The sequence below is a fragment of the Protopterus annectens genome, chromosome 11.part0 (genome assembly GCF_019279795.1).
Source record: "Protopterus annectens isolate FY-2018-M chromosome 11.part0, PAN1.0, whole genome shotgun sequence".
In the NCBI taxonomy this organism is placed as follows: Eukaryota; Metazoa; Chordata; order Ceratodontiformes; family Protopteridae; genus Protopterus; species Protopterus annectens.
In genome coordinates this window covers 124020204-124044353 of record NC_056745.1, presented here as the reverse complement: position 1 = coordinate 124044353, position 24150 = coordinate 124020204, and the positions used below count along the sequence as shown (strand labels likewise).

The 24150-nt window shown below is 37.5% G+C and overlaps 1 protein-coding gene across 1 annotated transcript in view; it reads right to left on the bottom strand.

Annotated features, from left to right (window-relative positions):
• Window positions 1-24150, bottom strand: part of ERC1 (ELKS/RAB6-interacting/CAST family member 1) — a 3640161-nt gene that overhangs the window by 1893598 nt on the left and 1722413 nt on the right. Inside the window, exon 18 of the mRNA XM_044087500.1 lies at window positions 11995-12130. Coding sequence (XP_043943435.1) covers window positions 11995-12130 — 136 coding nt within the window. The remainder of the gene's footprint in view (window positions 1-11994; window positions 12131-24150) is intronic.

The following is a 24150-nucleotide window of genomic DNA, read 5'->3' as shown; positions in this document are numbered from 1 at the left end:
ATGGAATAGTCATCAACTACTGATGCACAGCAGTGTGCAGGTGGCACCCACAAGAAGGCCGGGTTGCTTATCTGCTCAGACTAAAAGTTAGGGCCATATCGAGACGTCCAAGATGGCTGCACATTGTCTGACAGCTTAATTCTAGCTCTCCAAATGTAAAAAAAAAAAAAGAATCTTAGCAGAGAAAGCCAGTGGATTTATATTTCCAGGTAAATTTCAATAACTGGCTATTAAACAGCATGGATGCCAGGAAAAAAGAAATACAGAAGACCTGAAAGAAAATCAGCTACAAAAGGTGACAAAAACAAGAACTGGGAAAAGTATTGCAGCTGTTCAGCAAAAAGCAGTGCAAGCTCCAGATATGACTTCTGGTAACCTAGAGGAAAGTATAAGACAACTGCACATAGACCTGACTAAAATAAACAGAATATCGATGGAGTATATCAAATCAAACAACAAAAGGCTGGAAAAAATGCAAGAACCTTTAAACAGACAGTCGGATGAGGTAACAAAACTGCAAGAATCAAAGGTCGAGAGGAAGAAAAGGCTGGCTGAATATGAGACTGCTCAAAAAGAGATGTTTCAAAAAATAATACAATTACAATTAGAGGACAGAGCATGGGCGGAAAACATGACCTACAAGGAACAGACTGCAATGATTCTATGAAAGCACAAATAAGCAACTGGACTGGTATTCAACAGCAGGAGTTGTTAACTGAAAAAGCAAATCATGTGTATGCTCCAAAACTGGCTATGAGAAAGCAAGCTAGACCTTTAATAGTAAGGATGCAATCCTACCAGCATAACTTGATTCTGACAAAACTGTGGCAGAAAGACAAAGTACTAAAAGTGGGAGACAGCAGAGTGTTTGTAGAGAATGATTATTCATTGTACAGCAGGTAGAAGAGTAAATTTATCCCACTATTCAATGAATGTTGAGAAGTAGGAGTAAGATTCTAACTGCTCTACCCAGCTATCTTCAAAATGTTCTTTCCTGGAGGAACAAAATAATTTTTGATGAAGTACATGCTAAGGAGGAAATACAAAAATTTGTCCAACAAAAAGTGAACTGTGAAACAAGAGGAGATTCTGCTTCTTGTTCTTCTGGGAAAAAACACCACAGAGAGACTGTGCCAGTGAAATATTTTCCAATGTTTCAATGGAAAATGCTTGAGAGAAGGAAAAAAGTACAAGAGTTGACTAGAAGACTCGAGAATATGTCAGAAATGAAGAGATAGGATATGGGAGAGGGAGATGAAGAATAAAACCAGTAACTTGGAAATTGACAAATGCAGGATTATAAAGCAATACTTATATTTGTAAAATATGACAGAACAAAGAAAATCTGGAAATACTGGACTCTTTTGGACTTTGTTAAACTTGTAGGGGACTATAAAGCATATGCCCTATTTCATGCCATCAATGTTCTCACAAATACTTAGCAGAAGGGAAGTGAAGGGAGAAAGTAAACTATAAGTAAAACAGGTACTTGCTTATTATCACAACCAGATATGGAAATCATCCTACTACCTAATATAATTACATGTTATGCCAAAAATCATTTATCCTCCACTGGCAAGGGTTGTTTAGTGTGAAAATCACATTCCTTTCACCTCGGTTCTGCAACAGGGACAGGAATACTGGCCCAATTCTGCCTGCTGGTTTGTGTTCCTTACTGCTGTAACTGAGGCTAAGAATTGGTTAAGGCCTACAGTTCCAGCTTGCCTCTAATACTGGGTACTCAAGCTTTTCATTACTGTGTTTCTTTACAGATGCATTTTAAAATTATTTTGCTGCGACTAAGTAGGGCTGAAATAAGGTTGTGGAAGCCATTTTTCATCTGTGCTTTCACATCTTATTTTTTTAAAGTGTGTTTTTTTTTTTTTGGGGGGGGGGGTTTACAGCTCTCCGATCCTGACCAAGAGGCTTCAAGCTCAACACAGGCTAGAATTCCCGTGTTTTATTATGCCCTGTCAAATGTGATTTATTACATTACTTGTCCAAATACACAATATATATGTGATTATTAACTACACGATTGTGTCTGTCGATGTGTGCTGCATGTTATCCAGAAAGCAACTGTAACGGAAACATTTGACAGACCTATGATTTCCCATTTGGAATTTCAGTCCTGAGTGCCTCACAAATGACAACTGTGAATTTAAGTAGTACTGCCTTTCACAGGACCAGCCTTGCCCACTCATGTAATAATGAGAAAGTTGAAATTTATGTGAATACATAACAGACTCAGAACTCAGCCTGACTTTCAAAAATATGTCCTGCCTCAAGTATTCGGCAAACTGTTCGGTCGCACTTAGCTGATTGAGATGCTTTCTGATGTTACCGGCGATGTAATACGGAGAACATAGTGTTTTTTAGGGGAAACGTGTGACAGGGGTTTACAACTACCTTTTTTGACAGCAGTAGGTGGTGATGCACTCCACAGGTGAGCCTTTCACTGGTGATAGGGCATGTAGCAATGTCTGAAATATTAATACCCCCCCACAAAAAGGATATTGCGATACTTTCTGAAACATGTCAGACTACAATTGTTGGCCAAAGTATCGCACTATACCTTCTTTTTTTTGGGGTGGGGTAAGAAAATGCATGGTTAATAACTGTATTGACTTTTAAAAATCAATACATTTCAGACCTTCACAGCCATTTTAAACTTGTAAATATCCACATTTACGACCATATTTCCTGTTTCGGAATCTGGTTGCGATAATAAGCAAGTACCGTAAAAAAATGTTTTCTTAATGGTACTATTTCTACAGTACATAACTTTCTTTGCATGCTATAAATTAAAGCTTTCTCAGTTATTTTTACGTGTAATGGGGATACTCATTTTTTTTTCTTTTCTTCTTTCTCCTTTCTTACTTGTACCTTTTAAGTTGTAGGAAATGTACATACTGCAACGTAAAAAGGTCTAGATAAAACATCATGAGAAAAAAATTTATGTGCTTTTTCTCACTCTTGCATATGGGAATGAGTGGATTAAGGCCCTTAGCTTGATCTAGGAACAAGTTTTAAGAGAAAGCAAGTAAATAAAAAAATATATAAGGCTCTTTATAGAAAGTAAATGTGTGCTTAGTAGCAATTCTGCATTTGGTTCTTATGTCTCCAGGAGACGATCTCAAAGTGAAATGGATAGGACAGAAAGTTCTCTGAAAGCACTTAGTTGAAGCACAGGCTGCATCATGCATCTTAGCATGGATAACCTTTCTTTTTGATTAACTCAAGTCTGAGAGTCTGGCTGTCAGTTTGGAACACTGGTTACTATTAGGAAGGTAAAACTTCAATATTTGAAGATGTACATAGCTGTGTGTGTTATTACTAAGTTGTAGGTTTTATGGGGGCATTCAATAAAACACAAAGTTTTGTTAAGATGTGACATAGGCTCAAATGGATACGACAAGAAACAACTGTATAAAAGATGAACTTGCCAAACAGTGCATGCATGCAGCACAAAAACTGGAACTATGCATTTGACAAATAAGCTGTTAAACATGAAAGTTGAGAATAATAACTTATCAATACAATGATGCTTTCTATCATGTCTTTAAATGTCAATGGTCTCACAGATAAACAAAAAAAAAATAGAAAGAGTAGTGAACTACATCAAAAAATGCAGAGTGCAAATAGCTATGCTACAAGAGATACACTTGGAAAGAACTGGACATGTGACTTTGATAAAGGTTTTCAGGAAGGTTATTCAGCGGAACACCTGGGACAAAGGAAAATTGGAGTACTTGTACAAACTGCAAGAGGAGCTCCAACAGTGACAAAAGAAGATTAAAAAAAGACAATACTAGATATGTAGTATTAAGGGGCTACTGGCAAGGGAGGAGAATTACTCTAGCATGTATTTATATTCCACCTAAAACTGCTACAACGGAGCTTAAGAAAATTCTGGGAAAAATCAGCTTTCAGCAAGGAATATTACTTACAGGTGGGGACTGGAATTTGATTTGCAACACTGAAGATCTGTCTGGGGGGCCCAGAAGGGAAAATGTATTTATTTCACATTTGTTGACTGGGTTATTCTGACTAGGCAGATGCCCTTTTTCAGCAGAGGCCTGAAGAGAAAAGCTCCAACAGATACATACATGATAACGTGACAAAAGCAAAATATGTATAACAGTAACCAAATACAAATTACAAAAATAACAAAGAAGAATAGATTTTTGAAGGAATTTATGAAAATATTAGCTATGGAAGATATGAATTTAGTACTAGGAGTTTGGAGTGTATTTACATAATATTCCCCAAGACACAAAAACTGGGCAAGGCTAGACATTGATTAAATTTCACAACAACATGTGCATTTAATTGAAGGTCTTGACATGCACCCAATAACTATTTCAGATCATATACCAATAATAGCTAAAATAAAAACAGGGTAATGAAATAAAAAATGAGACACTGGCACTTTTCCACCAATCTGTTGAAGAGAGGAGAATTTTAGGAATGGGTAGTGGGAATTATTCAGGTGCTATTACAGAAGATAGAATCTTTTCTGAAAATATAGCTAGGGAGTGGGATAAATTAAAGTGGAGTTTAAAAATAAGGTAGAAGTAAATGGAAGGGAGATATGGTTAGGATGTTAGCAACCCAGGGTTGCCAGATGTTCCTATTTGAGCGGGACTTTCCCAGGATCAGCAGCCCGATCCAGAGTCCTGCACTGCAGGTTAATCCTGGCAAAACAACCTCCTCTTCTTATTTATTTATTTTTTTGATTGGCCCGTATACCAGTATACGGGCCAATCAAAAATCGCCAAACATGGAGCTACTTGTGTTTAAGACCTTTTTTTTTAGTCTCTACACAAGTGTGAAAGACCTTTTTTTTGTCCCTACCTGACCAGTCAGAAATCTGGCAACCCTGCCTGTACCTATTTTTAACTCGTAATGGTGGCCCACAGATGCATTAATAATTCGTGTAGTGGCCCTCCCCACTGGCCTATGTCATTCATTATGAATTAAAAAAAGATGTTTCTTGTTTAAAAAAAGGATTCTGTTATAGCAGCTAACGATATGTAGGAGGAAACTATAAAAACACGAGAAACTGGAAACTTCTGATTATGGATATAGATAGTAAGATACAAGTAGTGAAAGTGTTAAGTCCCTTTAGTCTTACATATAGGCCAGGTATTAATCAGCAAGATATGAAGTATTGGATAACAGTTAATGAAGAGTTGAAGCAATTTTTTTGCAGGAGGAGAAGAGGGTAAGCGTTAAATGAGATAAGCCGATTCTACCCACAGAACAAGGTGGTTTAGAGTTACCTGATTTTACGGGGTATTTTACAGTAATGGAGATGAGGCTCATATATTCATATACATCCTCAAAGCTGTTCACAGCTGCATAAGCTGTACCACCTTGGGGCTTATTCCATGTTAAGCAGCCCAAACCATTTAATAATCAAAGGCAGCAAAGGCCATGGTGAACTCCAGCAGGACAAGTGCTTGATTCATGAAATACTGTCCTTGTAATAAGGCTCCTTCCTTCAGGAGGGTATGTGCTAAAGACACGGCAAGTCCTCTGGCCTTCTGCATGCCAGAGGTTGGGAATTTTTGGGTGCAAGACTCATCTGTTACTGTATGAAGGGCAGACATCTGTTAATGCTACTTGGAAACTGATGTCAGACCTGGAGGTCTTGTTCAAGTCACTAGAAGCCCAACCAATGATAGGGAATGACATCCCACTGTCTGCTTCTAAAGGGGTCAGGACAATAGAGGACACATTAGACACAGGCCATGCGACCAGGGATAAGAAATGTAAAGCCTCATCTGATTCAATATCCTTGCCACCTTGGTGGAGATGGTAGGGTTCTGAATGATTATTGGCCTCTGCTTGTAGTTTCTTTCACCAAGTCTATTTTTCTATATTTCTTCTGAAAAGCTTTTCAGGCACTGGTAAAGGGTTCCCAATTCTAGGCCAAATGGAAGAGATTTTTTTAAAACTGTCACACTGTATTCAATTCACCCTCAAAGGATAAAAATGTGAACTGGTAATTTTTTTGACACCATTGGCCTTGGAAAACAGTTAACTAAACAATTCTGAATTTAAACAACCCTGCAAGTATGTACACATCTAGTTTTATCAATTACACTAAAGTTCCCAAAATGGTTCTTAATTCTCTGAAGTCACTTGGAAGGACTGGAAAGAAAGCTAGATGACAAATGAATAGATTTAGTGGCAAAAAAAGAACAGAAAACAGTACTGGCTGCTCCTCCACACAGCCCTGCACTGTGTAATATCCTTGTCTGAGAGTAGACTTAATGTCCACTCTAGGAATGACCATAATGCTTGGGAAGTCATACCAGCAGATTGTCATTGGATACGGAATATTAGTGAAACAGTTACTCCTAAACTTACCATGTTACTCTCCCCTTTATTACAGCTGCTTAGTAAAAAGTTATTTCTTAATATTTTAGAGGCTACTCTGCCTTAGAGATGTGACTTAAGGTGAAACACTGCTATTACATGAATGCACGCTCCATGGAGCAGCTTTCCAGTATGTACAGTTGTGCGAGCACAATCATAACAGATGCAAAGAGAATCAGTTGCAGATGATCATATGCTCAATCAGTCAAACTTCCAGAAAGAGCTTTTTTATTTGAAGATGGTTATCATCTGCTTGTCCTTAAAATATCTACAAAATAATCTGTGCCTTCTGTGCTCTATCCACTTCTTCACCTACTACATCCACTGATATTGCCCTTCCCCAACCCAGGGTACTCTTACTCTGCTGGCTCGCTGGAACATTTCCCCTGTTAACACCCATCCTCTCAGATACCTGGTCTTAATGACAACAAAGTCTACTAACGCTATCTTAACTGTTCTAGCTTTCCCTATTGATTCCGCTATGTTACAGTCCTACTTTCACTTTTCTGCCCTTGATGTAACCCCACTACACCTGATTTTCCTTAACCACTTCCTGTTGTCAAGAAACAACTTTCATTTAAGTGAATTATATGCCTGCAATTGAAAAAAAAAAAAAAACTCTAGCAAAATTCACCGTCTACACCCAGTTCTGATACACAGAGGGCAAAAGCTCTGACCATAACCAGGATGATCAGATTCTCTGCCACTGGAAGAGGGTAGGACTGAATGACTTACTCCTGCTTGCCAATCTTGATGGGGTAGGAAGGGGGAAGTGGTTTCCAGTTGACCATCTACTCTTGTCCAAGTGAAGGTTTACACAGCTACACTGGCCATAGATGGGGATGTGGTCTTTTCGGACCAAAGCCACTGACAGACGTTTTATGAGGCTTATGTGCTGGGGATGAAAGAGGACACCCTATGGTCTTGCAGTGCTCAAGTCAATAACCTGGGGGAGGTGTTATAACTTAACTTCATTCGATTCCAGGTGTCCTCAAGGATGCAGAGAACTGAGTAAGTAGGTAGTTCCCTGGCCTGAGGACAATTACACTTCATCTTGGAACATGGACAGCCCCAGTCTGGAGGGATTGAAACCACAACCTCAAGCATACCTCTCAAATGTCCAGAATTTTGCCTCATTTTTGGTTTGCTCCTCATAAAAATTTGTGGATTTCTGGCAAATCAAGCACTGCTTTCACTAAATAATGACAGACATTCAAGTTTCAAACTTCATAACCTTCAGAGAATACATGCTAATGAAAACCTACTATTCTAATAACTAAGTCTGTAAGAGCAATATTGAAAAGTGGTCCTTGACTTTGGACCATTGTCCTCCCATTACTTTTTAACGTTATCCAGACATGTTGCCCTAAGAGGTCAAGAAGTATGTTCTACGGCCTTTGGGATGAGAATACCTTTCCACAGCAGTCAGTAGATGGTCAGGCATAGGTAGGAGAACAAACTCCTTCATGGCTGTCAGACGATGCCCCCAATAGTGGGCTTTTGCTGAGTGCAGGTAGCACCCCCTACATCTGAGAAAGGATGGGGTCAACGTCTGTGGGAGGAGGACATGTTGATCAATAGACATGGAAGGAAAAAGATACAGTGGAGAAAAAAATTCACTCTCTTCTAGTGTGCTTTGTCTTTCATATGGTCTTAGCCCCCCAAAACAATTGTTCAATGCTGCTACCTTAACTTCCCTAAATGGCTGGTTCCTTTCACATATGCTAAATTTGTAGTATAACACAGAAGATGACACTAAAATAAGTGATATCACAGGAAATAACAGATTTTTAGTAGCAGCAGCTGATGAGGAGTGACAGACAGTATAAACTTAATGAGAAGTGTGTCTTAGACAAGCAATGTACATTTACAAAGCATGGAACATACACATCCCCCCGCAGTGTACTATGAGCATGCGTGTTTGTGGTGGGGGCATTCTGCTAATTCCCCTGTTGTGATGTATACAAACAAAGCACATACTTCCTGGACAGAATACCACACCAAACAGTCAGCCACTAACAGCTACACCAAGTCAAATACCTTTTCTTAATTAAATATTCAAAACAGAAAAAGAAAGACTAAGCTGTTCGTATTGTAAATACCACAAAAAGTAACCTCTCTGTCTTATCCTCAACTGCGGTTATATGTAATTTAAAATAAAAGAAAACTCGGAAGAAATGTAATTTTGCTTTACTCCAATCAAACATACTTCTGGTTTTATTCTTTTCTGTCCTCAGGGTTTTACTGCACTTAATACTCCCTTGACAAATATTGTCTGTGTTACTAGGTACATTAGAGCACACAACTATGACCGGAGACAGGAATATCTGTCCACATAAATTGTTTACTCACTGGGGTTTCTGGAAGGCCAGTAATGGGATCTGGAGAATATATTTTGAAATATTTCAGCATTTTGTTATGAAGATCTGTAAAAGCGCACTCACAAACTTGTCCTGCACCTTGTGAACCCAGAGACAACAGTAGCTGTACTATTTGTTCTTTTAGTTAATATGAAAGACAGAAATGAGGTAGAATCCACATCAAAAAGATAAATTAATTAATCTGCATGCCCTGAACCTTGTACACATAGTGTGCCCCAGACCTCAGGAACCAATACTTCATGGAATGCCATAAGAACTTATCAAGGAAAATTAAGAAACTAAGAGATCTCAAAATGCAAGCAGCCTTCAGAGCAGAGTACACTCCTGCCAAAATAGGTGGTGACTGTTAACCAACTGTCATTTGTTGTTAACAGTTCATTTTTTATCAAACCTGAATTTTTCATTAAATAGTAAAGCATTTCAGCAGTTTCACAGTACAAATATTCTACTCCCACCCCACCTTTAAGCACACAAATCTCCACACTATGAAATAAATCTTTTTGCCTTTATTGTGCACTAAGGGTTCACGTAGCACAGGAACCAGAAAAAGGGCACAGCAGATGTGGGCTGTTTCAAATGTCAAGTAAGCCACAACATTCAGAGTTTGGTTTTCTCTTACATCTGTGAATTCAGTTTCCTTAGGAGTGCATCTCCGTTTCAGCTCTGCTTGCATACAAAACTTGTTACATCCTTTTACATAGTCATTTGCTACTATAGTGCAGACCAAATAAAGCTCTTCCATGACTGGTGCTGAAAATACAACATAAAATGCAACATACAATTGTATAAAAGATAGTGAAAGGGCAAGTAGCAATGGGAAAACAGTGAGCTAAACAAAGGATGTGATGCACATCAAAACCTTTCCCAAATGATTTGGCATAGTTACAAAAAATAAACAGAAGAAACAGAATTAATATCATGTTATTAAACTGGAGAAAATTATTAAGCAGTAGGTTACAACTGAGCATGGGTAATGTACTGTTTACACCTGATGGTTGTATTTGACCACTCAAGTAAATACACACCCAAACATTAACTGCTGTTACACAATGACATTACTTTAAAATTTCTTACATTTCTTAATAATGCCACATTTCCACTGCCCGTTGCAGCTATATTTTACATGAGAACTCTACTAATGGATTTTGCACGGACAGCTTCATGATGTAATGGGTAACTCTATACAAGAGGGCTCTACATAAGATTGTTAATGTTAAAATGGCATAGAGTTACATGCCTAAACAGAATGAGGTCACTCTATCAAAGATAAGGGCTTTACTCTATACCAGTTCTGGTTTACACAGCACCAGAAAGGTAACATACCAGTTAAAACACCTACCAGCTGACTTACTATATTTACTTCCAGCAAATTTAAATGGCTTCCATATGAAAATACAGCTCTTGCTGTCACATAGTAAGTGTATAAGTTCATATGAATCATTCAAAGAGTTAAAATACATTTTACATCATATCTGCATGCTGGCCTAGTCATGAGAATATTATGTCCCCTTCCTGCATACAGTTTTCAAATCTGCAATCAACTGAGGAAAAATGACTTTTAAAAACTGAACTTGCATGTTCACAGCAGTGATCAAGTTATATTAAATGCATCTTTGGTGTACTAAGTAGTAAAGAAGTCGACTTTCTAGGGGTAGCTGCAGGAATATGCATATTACAGTAGCTGCATATCTGCTTAGTGTAGTTAATGGTGGATTTATAACTGAGATGGTAATTATGTTGCCTAATGTCTAACAGGTTTTCTAATATTAAAGTCCTACTGTACAAAAAAATGTACAGTCTACATAAAATGCAAGTTTTATTCATGGTGTAAGCCAGACAAACATAAATATAATCTGTGTTGTATCAATTTTCTGCTTCAACATTTATCACAGTTCAAAGGCATACTTCTGTTTTAGCTTTACATGACGCAATGACTACACTTTTATAATGAATAAAACTTCAAACGTGCTTTTGACTAGCTGTTCATGCGTCTGTAAGAGCTGGCCAGGGAGAACAGGACTGAGCAGCCTCTGCCAGCTTGGTCATGCTGGGAGAGGGGAATCGGCTCTAGTTTGCTACATGGGTGACACCGAGTGGAAGTAAGAGATGTTCATGGAGTTTGAGTTTGCTGCATATGAACTGTCAATACTGCATTCGCAATATTCAGCAGATGGGAAATCAGTGTGCGATTGTGTGCTTCCCTTTGGAAGACAGTGATTGCAGAGCTCAAAGGAGATGCTTGGAGTTTTCCCAAAAGGAGACAGCAGGCCAACTCTCAGAACCAGCAAGTTGCCCTACTCCATACCAACAGTTTCTCACCAAGGAATGGAGAGCCGATCAGAATTCAGGAATGAATGGGACATAGGGCTCTCACCTATCCCACAAATGCCCAGCTCTATACCCTCAGAATGAATAGGTCAGCTGGGTGCTAGTAAGAGTTACCAAGCAGTTAAAAAAATGCAAACATCCATTAATTAGAAAACAGATTTTTCAACACTGCAATTCAGTATATGGCTTATGGGCAACAAATGGGCTACGGCTGAAGAAACAGGAATGTGATGCATATTTGCTATACTGACAGCTAATGAAACATTCAATATACACTATCTACTTATAGATATAGAGTATGCACTTTAAATCCTTCTCATGCCAAAGAACAAGTCTGTGTGTTTCTTTTGGTGGGCGGGGGGGGGGGGGGGGTATCAGAGAGAAAAAATGTAGGTTCACCCTGGTTCCATAGACGACACCCTTGGTACATATCTCCCACAACAGGGAAAAACAAAAGTTTATTTTTTGGTCACAAAAGCAAGCCTTTTACTTATTAATATGATACATTAAAGCCAAAAGATATGAAAGAATACAACACACACAAACTTGTATTTTGAAACAATGTTGTGTAAATACATTTGTATGACTTGACGACTTGGTTTTCTCCTGATTAAAACTGTTAAGTGACAATTCCATACTGACACTACACCGTTAATGCCCACCTCAGATGAGAAGAGGAAATACCTGCTGCCATTTATATCCTCTTGCCAAGACTGTCAGACAGATAAAGTGCAGTGAGGTCAAGTACAGTGCCAAAGCACACACAGCAAACACCTGTGCTGTGCCCCTAGGAAACCAGGCATAGAACACCAGTGATCATTAAATATGTGAGAAAAACTGAATCAGCAGTGCTACCACCACAACTAAAATCGGATTAATCAGGCATAGCTCTTCCTACCTGCAGTGCCTGAGAGTTGTCGGTCAGGTTGTCTTCTCTACGCCTTGCCTCTTCCAGAAGTTGTGCATTCTTCTTTTTTTCTACTTGTTCTTTGTGCTTCAGGTTGGCTACTTTTTTACCCTGGTCTTTGATTTGCCTGGAAACAGAAAAGCAACAGCAAAGAAAAGTACTTTTTTTGTTTTTAAAGTCTACAAATACAACACACAAAACACCATGTATGTAGTTAGCAATGATGACTTGTGATTACTGACAGTAGTGTCAGAGATACTAAAATATCTGGAAATGTGAAAAAGCTAATATTATAAACAAAAATCAAAAACAGTGAACCCATCAAAATACGTGTCACAAAATTTATAGTGCATTTCAAGGAGTGTGTGTGTGTATATATGCATATATGTACACACAAACACGCAGACTACATACAAAAGAAGTTAATGATAGCTTTTTACGAAAAGAGGAAGCTTATTTTATAACCTTAGAAGGTGCTGATTATTTATCTGTCATTTTTTCTATGTTTAATATTTTTAGTATTAGTTCCCCAATTTGGTCTTGGCTTCCACAGCAAAGCCTTCCAGGAAAACACTTTCATAGAGAAATGGATCATTCACTGCCTTGCAAACAAGACAGAGGTCACTTTTTCATAACATATAACAAACAGAATATAATTACAGTTCTTGAAGCCTTTCTGAAAATTTCAAAGTTTCCAACCCTATGACTTCTTAAGTAAGATATTACTGCACCTCTCCAAGTACTTTCAAATGGCTTGCTGAAAAGATATAAAAAACAGCACAATATTCAATAATTGGTCAGGTCAGTGAGGAATAAATTGGTAGAATTAACATCCTGGAGTAAATGGACATATCCTTTAGAATGAGATGGACAGCAGGAACATGCTTTCCTGACTTTGGCATACTAGTCAAAGTTTAAACTGTCCACCACTGTCCCTCAAACTTTTCTGATGGTGTCATTTTTAAAGTGTGATAATTAATTTTGTAATCATAATTTGTGTTTTTTTTTATTTGGCTCTAGATGATTGTCACTGTTGAGGTAACACCCTGACCCCATGTGTGCAAAAATTGAGACAAGGGTTGGAGATGGATGGATTTTTTTTCTTTCCTTTCAATGCACTCTAATATAATTAGAATCTAGTTTTTCATTGATCTAAACCTACACTATTAAAATGAGTGTGAAAGCAAACTTAAGATTTTCTTAATGTTTTTTTTTATAAATTTACATGGATAGAAGAGAAAACCTGGAACATGGAAGGACAAAGGCAAAAAAAGCAGTACAAGAAAACAAGTAGAATTAATATGGATAATGTGAATATCTCAAAAACACAAGCAGAGTACGTAAAATGCATAAATAGCACTCCATCTTTTTTATGTCGAGGGACAGCATTGGCGTGCACTGAAAACCACAAGCAAATTCAGATAAGGAGATGTGGAAATGATCAAAGTGAAGGAGAGTTATGTTTCAAACAAACTTTTCTGGAAACATGGGGGTTCCTGATTAACAGCTAAAGAAGATAAGTTGCTCAGTAGTTGGCTTCCTTATGGAAGAAAGTTGGCTGAAAATTAAAGTGATCTTTCAGCAGTGTTATTGCTTTTCCATTTGTGGATAACTTTTTTAAGTCAAGTGAATTTAAGTACTGCAATTTAAATTCAAGGTTGTGATATTCTTTTCTGTCCCAAAGGGATAATAAAAAGAAGTGATGAAAAGGTTAAATTTTCCTGTCTGGATTTCCTAAACAAGCTGAATTAGGGAATGCCAAAAACTGTTGTAACAGAGTATAACACCTGGAAATATGTTTGCATGAGCACTTGTTTATGAACAGAATCTCCAGCATTTTAGATTATGTATACTTAGAAACTACTTTAGCTGATTTACTGCATATTCAGACATAACTTTGGAAGCACTATCATTCAGCCTTCATGCTGGCAAACAGAAGGATCTGAGTGTGGAATCTACCTTTTACATGCTTCACAGAGCTGAATTCTTGGTTTTCCTTCGACTTGGACAGGATCAAGTGTCAACATTTTTGAGAAGCCAGTAAAAAGCTACACATCTCTTAGAAGCACAGTTGCTTTTCTTTACCCTTTGAAGAGGCTATACCAGGAAAATCAGATTTTTATCAAAAATACCTTAACTGCTTTTTTTTTTTTTTTTTTGCCTACTGCTGGTAACAGCCTAAAATAACGCATTAGACAATAAGAAAGTCTGAGGCAGCTCTGAAAATTTCACAGTTTCTTCCATTATCCTGAACTTAATTTAGGCAGCTAGAGTGTCCCCCACTAAGTAATTTTCCCCACACAAATCCCAAATGAAAATTCGTGATCACACAGATTAGTTTTAAAGACTGCCATGGAAATACTCTGCTTGGCATGTAAAAGTGACCTATTTCAGAAGCAGGGAATACCTTTGGTTACATATATGTTGCCTGATCTTTTGCAACTGATGTGGTAATAGAGGTATAGTCTCTGCAGCAGGTGTTTGTTTCACCAATCGTGCTATTTAGGTGAAGATTTCAGAGAGTAACAGGTTATTCATATCAATGAAGGTTAGACATCAACCTTTCAAGAATATGTACAACACCGAGGGACAGGGTTTTTATTCTATTACAGGAGCTAAGGGTACTGTAACCACCAATTTCTGGTGACAAAACACCAGTAGTCTGGTACATAATGCTGAATAAGAGATGAATAAAGTGGGACAATACTACAGACTGGGATATCTCTGTAACCTTAACAAATACAGTGTCAAAAACTAACTAGAAAGGAAAAGCTATTGATTATAAAGAAATAAATCACTAAAAGACATCTCATGAAATATGTATGCAGAACAAGAAGTTTAGAACCAAATATGGAATAACTGACTGGTGGTATAAGACTGGAAAAGAAGCATGACAAAACGTAATATCACCCTGCATTTTCAATCTATATGCTGCATATATCAAGTAAAACTAATCATATACTGGAATTAAAACTTCTGTAAGAAATATTAATAGCTGCAAACATGCAGCTGACCTTACTATAATGGCTGAAAGTGAGGAAGAATTTAAGATAGCGCTGATGAAGGTGAAAGTAGAAATTGCAACAGCTGGCTTGGTGCTCAACAAAACAATAAAAAAATTAAGTCGTCAGGTCCTTTCAATTCTTTACAAATTGATTGGAAAGAAGTGGAGGCCATGACAGATTCCATTTTTCTGGGATCAAACATCTCTGCAGATAGTGATTGCAGCCATGATATTAAAAGACACTTAGCTTTTTGGAAGGAAAAAAATTGTATCCAGATTTCTCATAGTTAAGAGAAAAGATGTTGCATTGTCAACACAGGTCCACATAGTCAAAACTATAGTTTTCCTAGTAATAAGATAAAGCTATAAGAACTGAACTATAAGTGAAGTTTTGTGCTGAAGAACTGATTTTTCTGAACTGCCGTGTCAGAGAAAACTTTTGAGAATTCCATGGACTGTAAGAAGATACATCAGTCAGTATCTAAGGAGATAAATCCAGTCGATTTATCATAAGGCTTACAACTAAAACGAATATTTTGGCAACATAATGTGACAACAGGATTCACTGCAGAAGAATAATGTGACAGTAGTATCCACTACAGAAAATATTGATGCTGAGAAAACGGAACACAAAAGAAGAAAGGGGTGGAAGAAGCTAAGGTGGATGGACAGCATTCCTGAAGTAATGTATATGAATTTACAAGTCTTAAAGAAGCAGTTCATAACAGACAGGCCTGGCATGCTGAAGTATTTGAGGTCACAATTCACTGGAGCTGGGTAAAGAACTTAACACCCACACACCTTCTTTGGACTATGAGAAGATATCATAAAGGAAACTGTGTAAGGTAAAAGGATTTTAAATCTACCACAGAGATTTGGAGGTCAAAGAAGAATCTGTTAGTATAGTTATCCAGGACTTTGATGCCTATGTCAGATCCAAGTTAAATGCTACCTATATTGTAAGTAGTTGTGATGCCAGATTTACCACAAAAAACTATACTGCATTTCTTGAAATTGAGAATAAGTCCATGTCTAATGCACCAAACATCTGGTTGGTCAAGCCCTTGCTAAAGAATATGAGTACCAGAATGGAACTTGAAAACTCCAGTTTGCAATCAGAAAACTTGGTTAGCCAACAGTCCCTAGACGTCAGCCTTCAAAACAGAAAAAAAATATACATCAAACATGAGTGGGGTCCACAATAGACCCACTTGGCACATCCCTGGTGACTTCTGAGCAAACACCTCTGACCTTAAAGGAATGCGTTTTGTCACATAGCTAATTACCTGTTCAGTAAACTATTTTACTTAATGCTGAGGTGGGAGAGTTTGTCAATATTCTCAACTTCAGGGAACAGTCAAAGGCCTTGGCAAAGTCCAGTTTAGTAATAAGGACTGCATGCCCCTTATTCATGGCCTGTGTAACTCAAAGAATTTAACTAGGTTGAACAGACCTGAGCTACCCTTTGCAAAGCTAAACTACTCTACCCCCCAGAGTTATAAGGTCACCTATGCTGCTATTTATTAGTTCTGCTATACATTCCACAGAGATACAAATAACACTAGTGTGACTAATATACCTGCAATCACCAGAGTCAGTAGCAGGATCAGCTTCATGCAAAGGCACCACAACACCTGTTCTCACCACAGGTTTGTAACAAATGGTCAGACATGGGCTCAAGAGCTGATGGAAGGGGTTTTGCTAGGTGGGACTTAGCACTTCTCAGTAGATATCCAGTGCTGTTGCCAGGACCCATGGATGTGACATTTTTAATTTTAGAAAATGACAAAAGGACTTGGTTCAAAGTGATTTAGGGTGGTGTGAAGAGGAATGGAAGGGACAGGCAAGAGGGGTGAGGGGGAATAAAAATGAAAGAGAATTCTTACGCAAGAATATTAAAGTTCGGAACAGAATTTCTGGTTACTTCTAAACATCCTAATACAGCTGAAGAAGGTCTTGTGTTATAAATGAGTTACAACTCTACGTTCATGGTTGGCTCTGTATTTTCTTAATGATTAGTATAAAGGACTTACCAGTTTTAGATCATTTCTATAATCATTGCGTGGAGATCTTTTAAAAATGGCTTGTAGCTTTTTTCTCTTTTTTTTACAAAGTTTGTTGTGGCTGTTCCACCAAATGGTTTAGTTTTAAGCTTGTGTTTGTTTTCACTGGACTAGTATAGTCTACCCAAAAAGGATCAGGGTGAAAAAAAGCATGACTAACTATTTCTCCCCTTCTTTGGCATTTAAAAGTCTTCAGATTCCTCACTACTGGATTTGAATAAAATGTCATGATGCTTCTCTTACAACTGCATCATCCTGGCCCTTATATAATGTCACCCATCACATTTTATTTTTCGGCCAAGGAAAAAACTCACACAGAAAGATGTCTGTTACTCTTTGTTCTTTCTGACCTATCTGAATAATAACCTTTGGATGCTGTTAGACCTCACTGCTCCTTTAGTTTGTACAATCATTTACTGCAGTTTTCTTTCCTTACTCCCTCTCTCTGGAGCAATAAACTGGTTACAGTCTCTTTGGAAATTTCAATATCTTCTACTTTAGAGTTTTATACATGGCAGTGACAGCAAGGATTTAAACTATTTCTGCATTTTTCAAAAAAATCTAATTTAAGTACCATTTTAAAGGCGCAGTAGAAAATGCAAAGTGCAGTGCATTTAATACATGACAAAAAACCAAGACCAGAAAGTGTTAATGGAAGAAAGCTTAAGACACTCTGTCTAAATAATCGCAGAGTTAGCAGTAATTTTGAGACCAGCCACTCTAAATGTCTGGTGTAAGACTGTAGGAAGAAATAACCTCACCTTCCATGGACTCAGACTGCATTGGGGGGGGGGGGGTGTTAATCTGTACAATAAAATCACATCCGTATGTGCACCCCTGTCAGAGCACTTTAAGATGGAACAAAATAAAAATGAGTTACAACTACTTGGAGTGCCTGAGATATCACTACAGCACAGAACTTCGACAAGGTTACAATTTCACTACTCCCTTAATGTCTTTCACTAATATCGATAAAGGGATATGCGAGAACTGATCAAGCTTCAAGAGACTGCAATGCAAAATGCCACAGCTAAAAGCTAACTTCTGTAAAATACAAGCAGAAATCAAAACAAAAATCCCAGTTAAAAATACATATATGTAATTTCTCACTCCTTAAATAAAAAGACACAGAGAACAAGATATATATGTATGTATGTGTGTGTGTGTGTATATATATATATATATATATATATATATATATATATATATATATATATATATATATATATATATATATACACACACACATACATACATATATATATATATGTATATATATATATATATATATATATATATATATATATATATATATATATATATACACATAGACACATATAGTGTTGAGGTGATTTGTCACGTACCTTCAGTACAGAAGGCTGACACCCCCATGGTTGCCAATAACTCCATGGTAGCACAATCATCAAGAAAGTGGAAAAGAAAAATACACCAGCATTTTCTGTCTCAGAAAATACTTATGCAAGGAATCAAATCCTTACAAAATAGGCCACATAAAATAAGATCTGACAAGCTGATCACTTACAACGTTAAATAGTTTCATACAAAGCATAAACCAAGGTAAACTTATTGTGGCGGGACTTCTGGGTTGAAGCCTTTTATTCACTTTCTCACCACTTCAGTATGACCTTTCAATCTTTGGTTTGGATAACATTGGCTCATCTGATTCAAATGTTATTTGGAAAAAAATTCTAACGCTGTATAACTTGATCATGCTATAGTAAATAACATCCTTTTTCATACCATGCTCCCCAGGGCTGTCCGAAGTATTTACCGGTCACCTTTTTATCAAGCACTCAATGTTTACCCATGCTAAAATGCAGAGGTTTTTATGCAGATGACTTGGCTATCTGTAACATCAATTACTTCTTTTCCTCCTTCACTGAATTCCTTTCTCATCACTGACATAGAATCTTCCACAAATGGTTTACTCCTAAACAACTTACAGTCTTTTCTAAAAATACTGTGCAGGCAGGACTGCTTTACGCCTGCCAAATAACTTCTCTGATTGGAAGATAAAAGGAAATAAAATTAACTACAAAAGGACAAGTAAAAACTTTTTTTTAACACAGTTGAATAACATGAAACAAAATTGTGTGCGTGCATGAGAAGGAGTTGCAATGGCTTGCACTGTCAGTGAAAAAAAAAAAAAGAAGCTACAACTGGTGGGTACACAGAAAGTAATTAATGTGACTATTCCCTGCTGACATCTGATCCCAATTAAGCAGCCATTTATCTGGTTTCACAGTTCTGTGTGTTTGAGTAAGCTAAGATGAAATACACTACTGTGGTCATTATTTACATGCCTTTTATTTGATCAGAGACAGACATCTAAGGTGTATACCAAGTGGGTACAGTGGATGGGTACTGAGGCAGTCTGGGAATAAAAATGACTAAGTCCAGCTGTTATGTATGTAGGAAATTAGCTTCATGAAAAAACAGGCCAACCACTTTGGTGTTAAGAGATGTTGGGTTCCATGGTACTGTAGTGGAATACATTCAGTCATATCACATGTATGAAAAAAACTCTTTTGCAATGCATTCTAAACAGTAAGGCTACTCTTGGAATACTGTTCAGCATGTGCAACAGTGTATAACCAGTTATGTATATAAAACTGTAACCATGTTCAAAGTTCACACTGCTATAATATTTCCACATCCTAATCCATTCAGTTATTTCTTGCAGCACCTCCCCTTACTATGAGATCACCAGCCATGACTGTAATGCACAAAAGGCCAATCATACTAAAATAAAATATGTTGTCTCCTTATATCAGCCACTAAATCTAAGGATCTGTGTAAATGACCACTACAGGGAGAAGCTGAAAAATGTACTTTTATTCTGACATGGTGTTCTGTGTAGTCTAAACCTATTTTATTTTTCTAAACCTACACACACTTATAAGGGCAGACATGATGACATCATTTTGTTTTGCTGGAAATTTACTTCTTGCCCATAATGCACTCTTAGGATACAGACAACGGGATTACAATGCCCTGCTCTGTATTGTTATATCATGATCCCATTCAATTGGAATGGACAGTAGCATAGCTAGGAAATGGTGAACGGGACAACTGCCCAGGGTGCAATGTGTCAGGGGCATGATCAGCCAATCCTGATCACTCTTTAATTCATACTAGCTTTTAAATTGCATTTGCAGTCAAATCATGACAGCTGTAGTACTCTGTGTATGGTCTAAAACTGTAGCAGGCAGCTTGCCATACTTTAAATTAAAAAAAAAAAAGAAATATTTTTTCTAAGCTGAAACCAGGGCACTGTAGTGCTCCATGTGGAGTATAAGCTAAATTAAACTAAAACCTGAGCGCTATAATGGTCCTTGGAGGATATAAACTGTAGCAAGCAGTTTGCTATAATTTAAAATAAAAATAATTTGTTTTTTCTTTTCTTTTTTTACTAAAATGAGAGGAAGAAAGGTAGAGGCACAATGTAAAAACCGCACCCAAGTGGCTGGGGAGGGATGGTCTGTGTGTCGGTCTGTCCACTGGACAACTGACATGGCATCCTTCAGTTTTGCATTTTTATTCAAATGCTCTTCAATTGAAGAGCTGAGGGGTGGGGGTGTTAATCTGTGGTACTGGCACAGGAGCTGGTTAAGCCAGCTACACTTATGTCAATGGAAGTAGTGGAAAATATTACCAAGATTTAGAATCCTGAGTAAAAATGTCAGTGACTTTTGTGGTGACTCATATTTTTTCTTACAAATTACATGTCTGTGAAAAGTTCTTGTAAAAGTGGCCTTGATCACAGCTCCAGGGTCACCCCTGAAAAGGGACTTTGTCCAGTGGGTCTACATGGTTAACAGATTGGTATTAAAAGGATAAATAAATAGCTGAAAACATAATTTTCAAAAAGGGAAATTTTCTGAGTTTCAGGCAGTCTTCCTTTGCCAAATCAGTCAGTGTGTCTCATTTCATGGCTTGCAAAGCTTAGCTAATTAGTGAAGTTGCTGTCAGTGATTATCAAATTTAATCAATATAAGACTGCGAGAGGCTTAACAAATCTACTGGTCCAGTGAAAGGAACACATGTTAACTTTATATGGCATTGTGAATTTTGAGTCTGAATCCTTTAAAACCTAAGTGAGTACGAATTAAAAATAAATAGCCACAGGAATCTTACTACCATGGCAAAATATGTTCGTATGTTATAGATAAAATGATGCATAAACAAGAGAGACAAATTCCTGATGAAAGTGCCATGAGATTTCATGACTAGGACAGAAATGCCACAGAGGAAAAACTGTTACCACACTTTTTAACATTTATAAGTATGGGAACATTCTTTATGGTCAGAAATGCATTCTGAGGAAATGAAATCTTGTGTTTAGGGTGTAATGGTCCTTTAAGAGCTAATTAGTTTTCCATTTCTGAAAGCTGTACCAATACTGTGAAGCAACTTTATCTCCAAACTACTTAGTCTCCATAACTGTCCTACAGGAATAAAAACTCTGCTCCCTTAGCTTGCTACTTTGGTCTTCAAGTGTTTCATAAAACTAAAGTCAATCAATTTCCATAAAACCTGCAGCTGGTAAACCAACAAATTATCTTTTTGTAGATAATATCTGCAAATGTTTGCTTTTCTGTGGTAAGAAAAAAATCTGTGAAGTTGTGAATGTTTTACAATGAAATATACCAAAGTACATGCACAGACTGCAAATGAAGACCAACTGCATTCTCCTTGGAAGCACAGCAATTAGACTTAGAATTTTAAATGTATGGCAGACATATTAACCAGGAACTTTAATTGTTCTGCCCTTTGATTGCAAGATTTGTGACTATTCCTAGACACAGAATCTAAAGAACCGTAAAGCAGCAACAGTTAAATTCTATAAATGAGATTAGACAAGACTAGGAAAACAAACTCATTAGTATTTAAATGTGAAACTCAGATTAAATACATCTGTGGTACATGCATAAAATGTACAAACCAAATGGCTGAAGGAAAAACCAGCAGTAGAGTGTGGCCTACAAAACAGAATTACCCAGGAGCATGATATACAGATGTGGGAGTTCTCTGGAGTTTTGTCTCTAAAAATTTAGTACTATAACTAAGGGTTCAGATAGCTAAGATGATATTTCTTCTTTTTTGTGATTTATTTCCTCAAAATAATAATTTACTACTTCACTTTATGTCATATTTCTCAGCATATTTAACAGTTGGCGTACTGCTCAAGTAGTTCTCAAAAGCAGTTGTAACTGGTCACTTGTATATTTATTAACCAATAAGACTACATTTATTTCCAAATTATGGCTAGCTGCTAGAATTCACCTTTAAATGGCCATACCACTTTGTTACAAACTATCACTTCTGTTTGTAATTATTTGACTTGTTAACAAGAATGAAACAGTAACTGGGAGGTCCCCAGATTGATAATCTGAAGTGGTGTCAGTTTACTACGCGGGGAAGTTACAGACTTGGGATAATGTTACCAGTCTTGTGTGTGCTTATGTGCAAGAGTTTATCTAAAGTACACTGTGGGCAAGTAAGCACTAGAAGGCAATGAAACCCAGAGCTCATGATAAGGAGTTTGCTGAGCAATGCTACAGAATATGCATGGCAGGGTATTTACTGTGAAACCTATTCTTGATTGTGGATGGTATACGCTCACATTCAGGGCAATGGTGCATTTTCCTGATAGCTGTTACAGCGAAGCTGTACTTGGTGAACTGTTTAGTGATTCCTTTATGTATGCCTTTTCTATACTTTGATCTACTAAGTACCAGTAGGATATGACTCAGGAGATCACATCTCTGTTTGCAATCACATCTAATATTTGCAGATTTTTTTTAACATAACATATATTGGAGGGTGCTGGAGTGGATCCAGTAACCACAGACCCTGGTCCATAATCTTTTTTTTTTTTGACAACTGGAGCTATATTCTAAAATTCTGCTTCCGTTACATCACTTAGTAGGCAATTACTAAAAATGGGGATGACATGCCTAGACAACATACTTACTAAAAAACACAGCAAACACTTCTTCTTTTGGCTTTTACCGGTTAGGGGTCGCCACAGCGGATCACCTGTCCGCTCATGATTGGCAGCGGAGTTCTACGGTGTTGAGTTGCCAGCCTGGCTCCCAACCTTCCACAAAAGGCACACACTCACACCTAGGGCCAATTTAGAGTGTCCAATCCACCTACAGCATGTCTTTGGGATGTTGGAGGAAACGGGAGCACCCGGAGGAAACCCACGCGACCACAGGGAGTACATGCAGACTCTGCACAGAAGGCATCCCAGTTGAGGATCGAACTGGAGATCCTCTCGCTGTGAGGTGGCAACGCTAACCACTGCACCACCGCAGCTGTCCCCAAAAAACACAGCAAACGCTAAGAATTCAAAAATGAATAAGAGCTTGTTCATAATGTAGGGTTACACTGCTCACTGTAGGTGGTGTAGTTATAAAGGAAACAATGTGATGCATGGACTGAAATGGAATGGGACCGTATGAATGGAGGTGTGTCAACAGCATCATCTCCAAAACTAAATAAACTAAGAATACAAAGTGTGAGCTGGTAAAGAACATGGATACAGGGGTGGGGACACAGCTGAATTAAGATATTAGGCCATTTACTAGAGACAATGTTAAGTCCTATATTGTTATGGATTTCAGACTGAAAAATCTGCCACTATTCTTGATCTTTAACTTTCATATCTAAATGTACCTTTTCTTATTTATCTATATGCGCCCCTTACAATACTTAGTTGGTTGTGCTGAGAGCCAGATTAAACTATTAATCCCTTACACTCACTTTTTAGAGTTATAGATTTCCCACATCATGGGTTTCTGTGACCTGTGCATTTATTATGATTTTTTTTTTTTACTAGGCATAAAAAACATTAATAAAATTAAGCCTCCAGCCAGATGTATCTAAAGAATTGCAGCTAGATCATTCCATAATTCCTCTCCTTAGAAGTATGTTCATCATCAGTCTTACCCATCATTGTTTAGTGCAGTTCATCCTCAACACGGTTTAATGCCTATGGTTTTGTTTCATATGTGCAGACAAACCATAGTTGATTCTCCCCTACACTTTCAA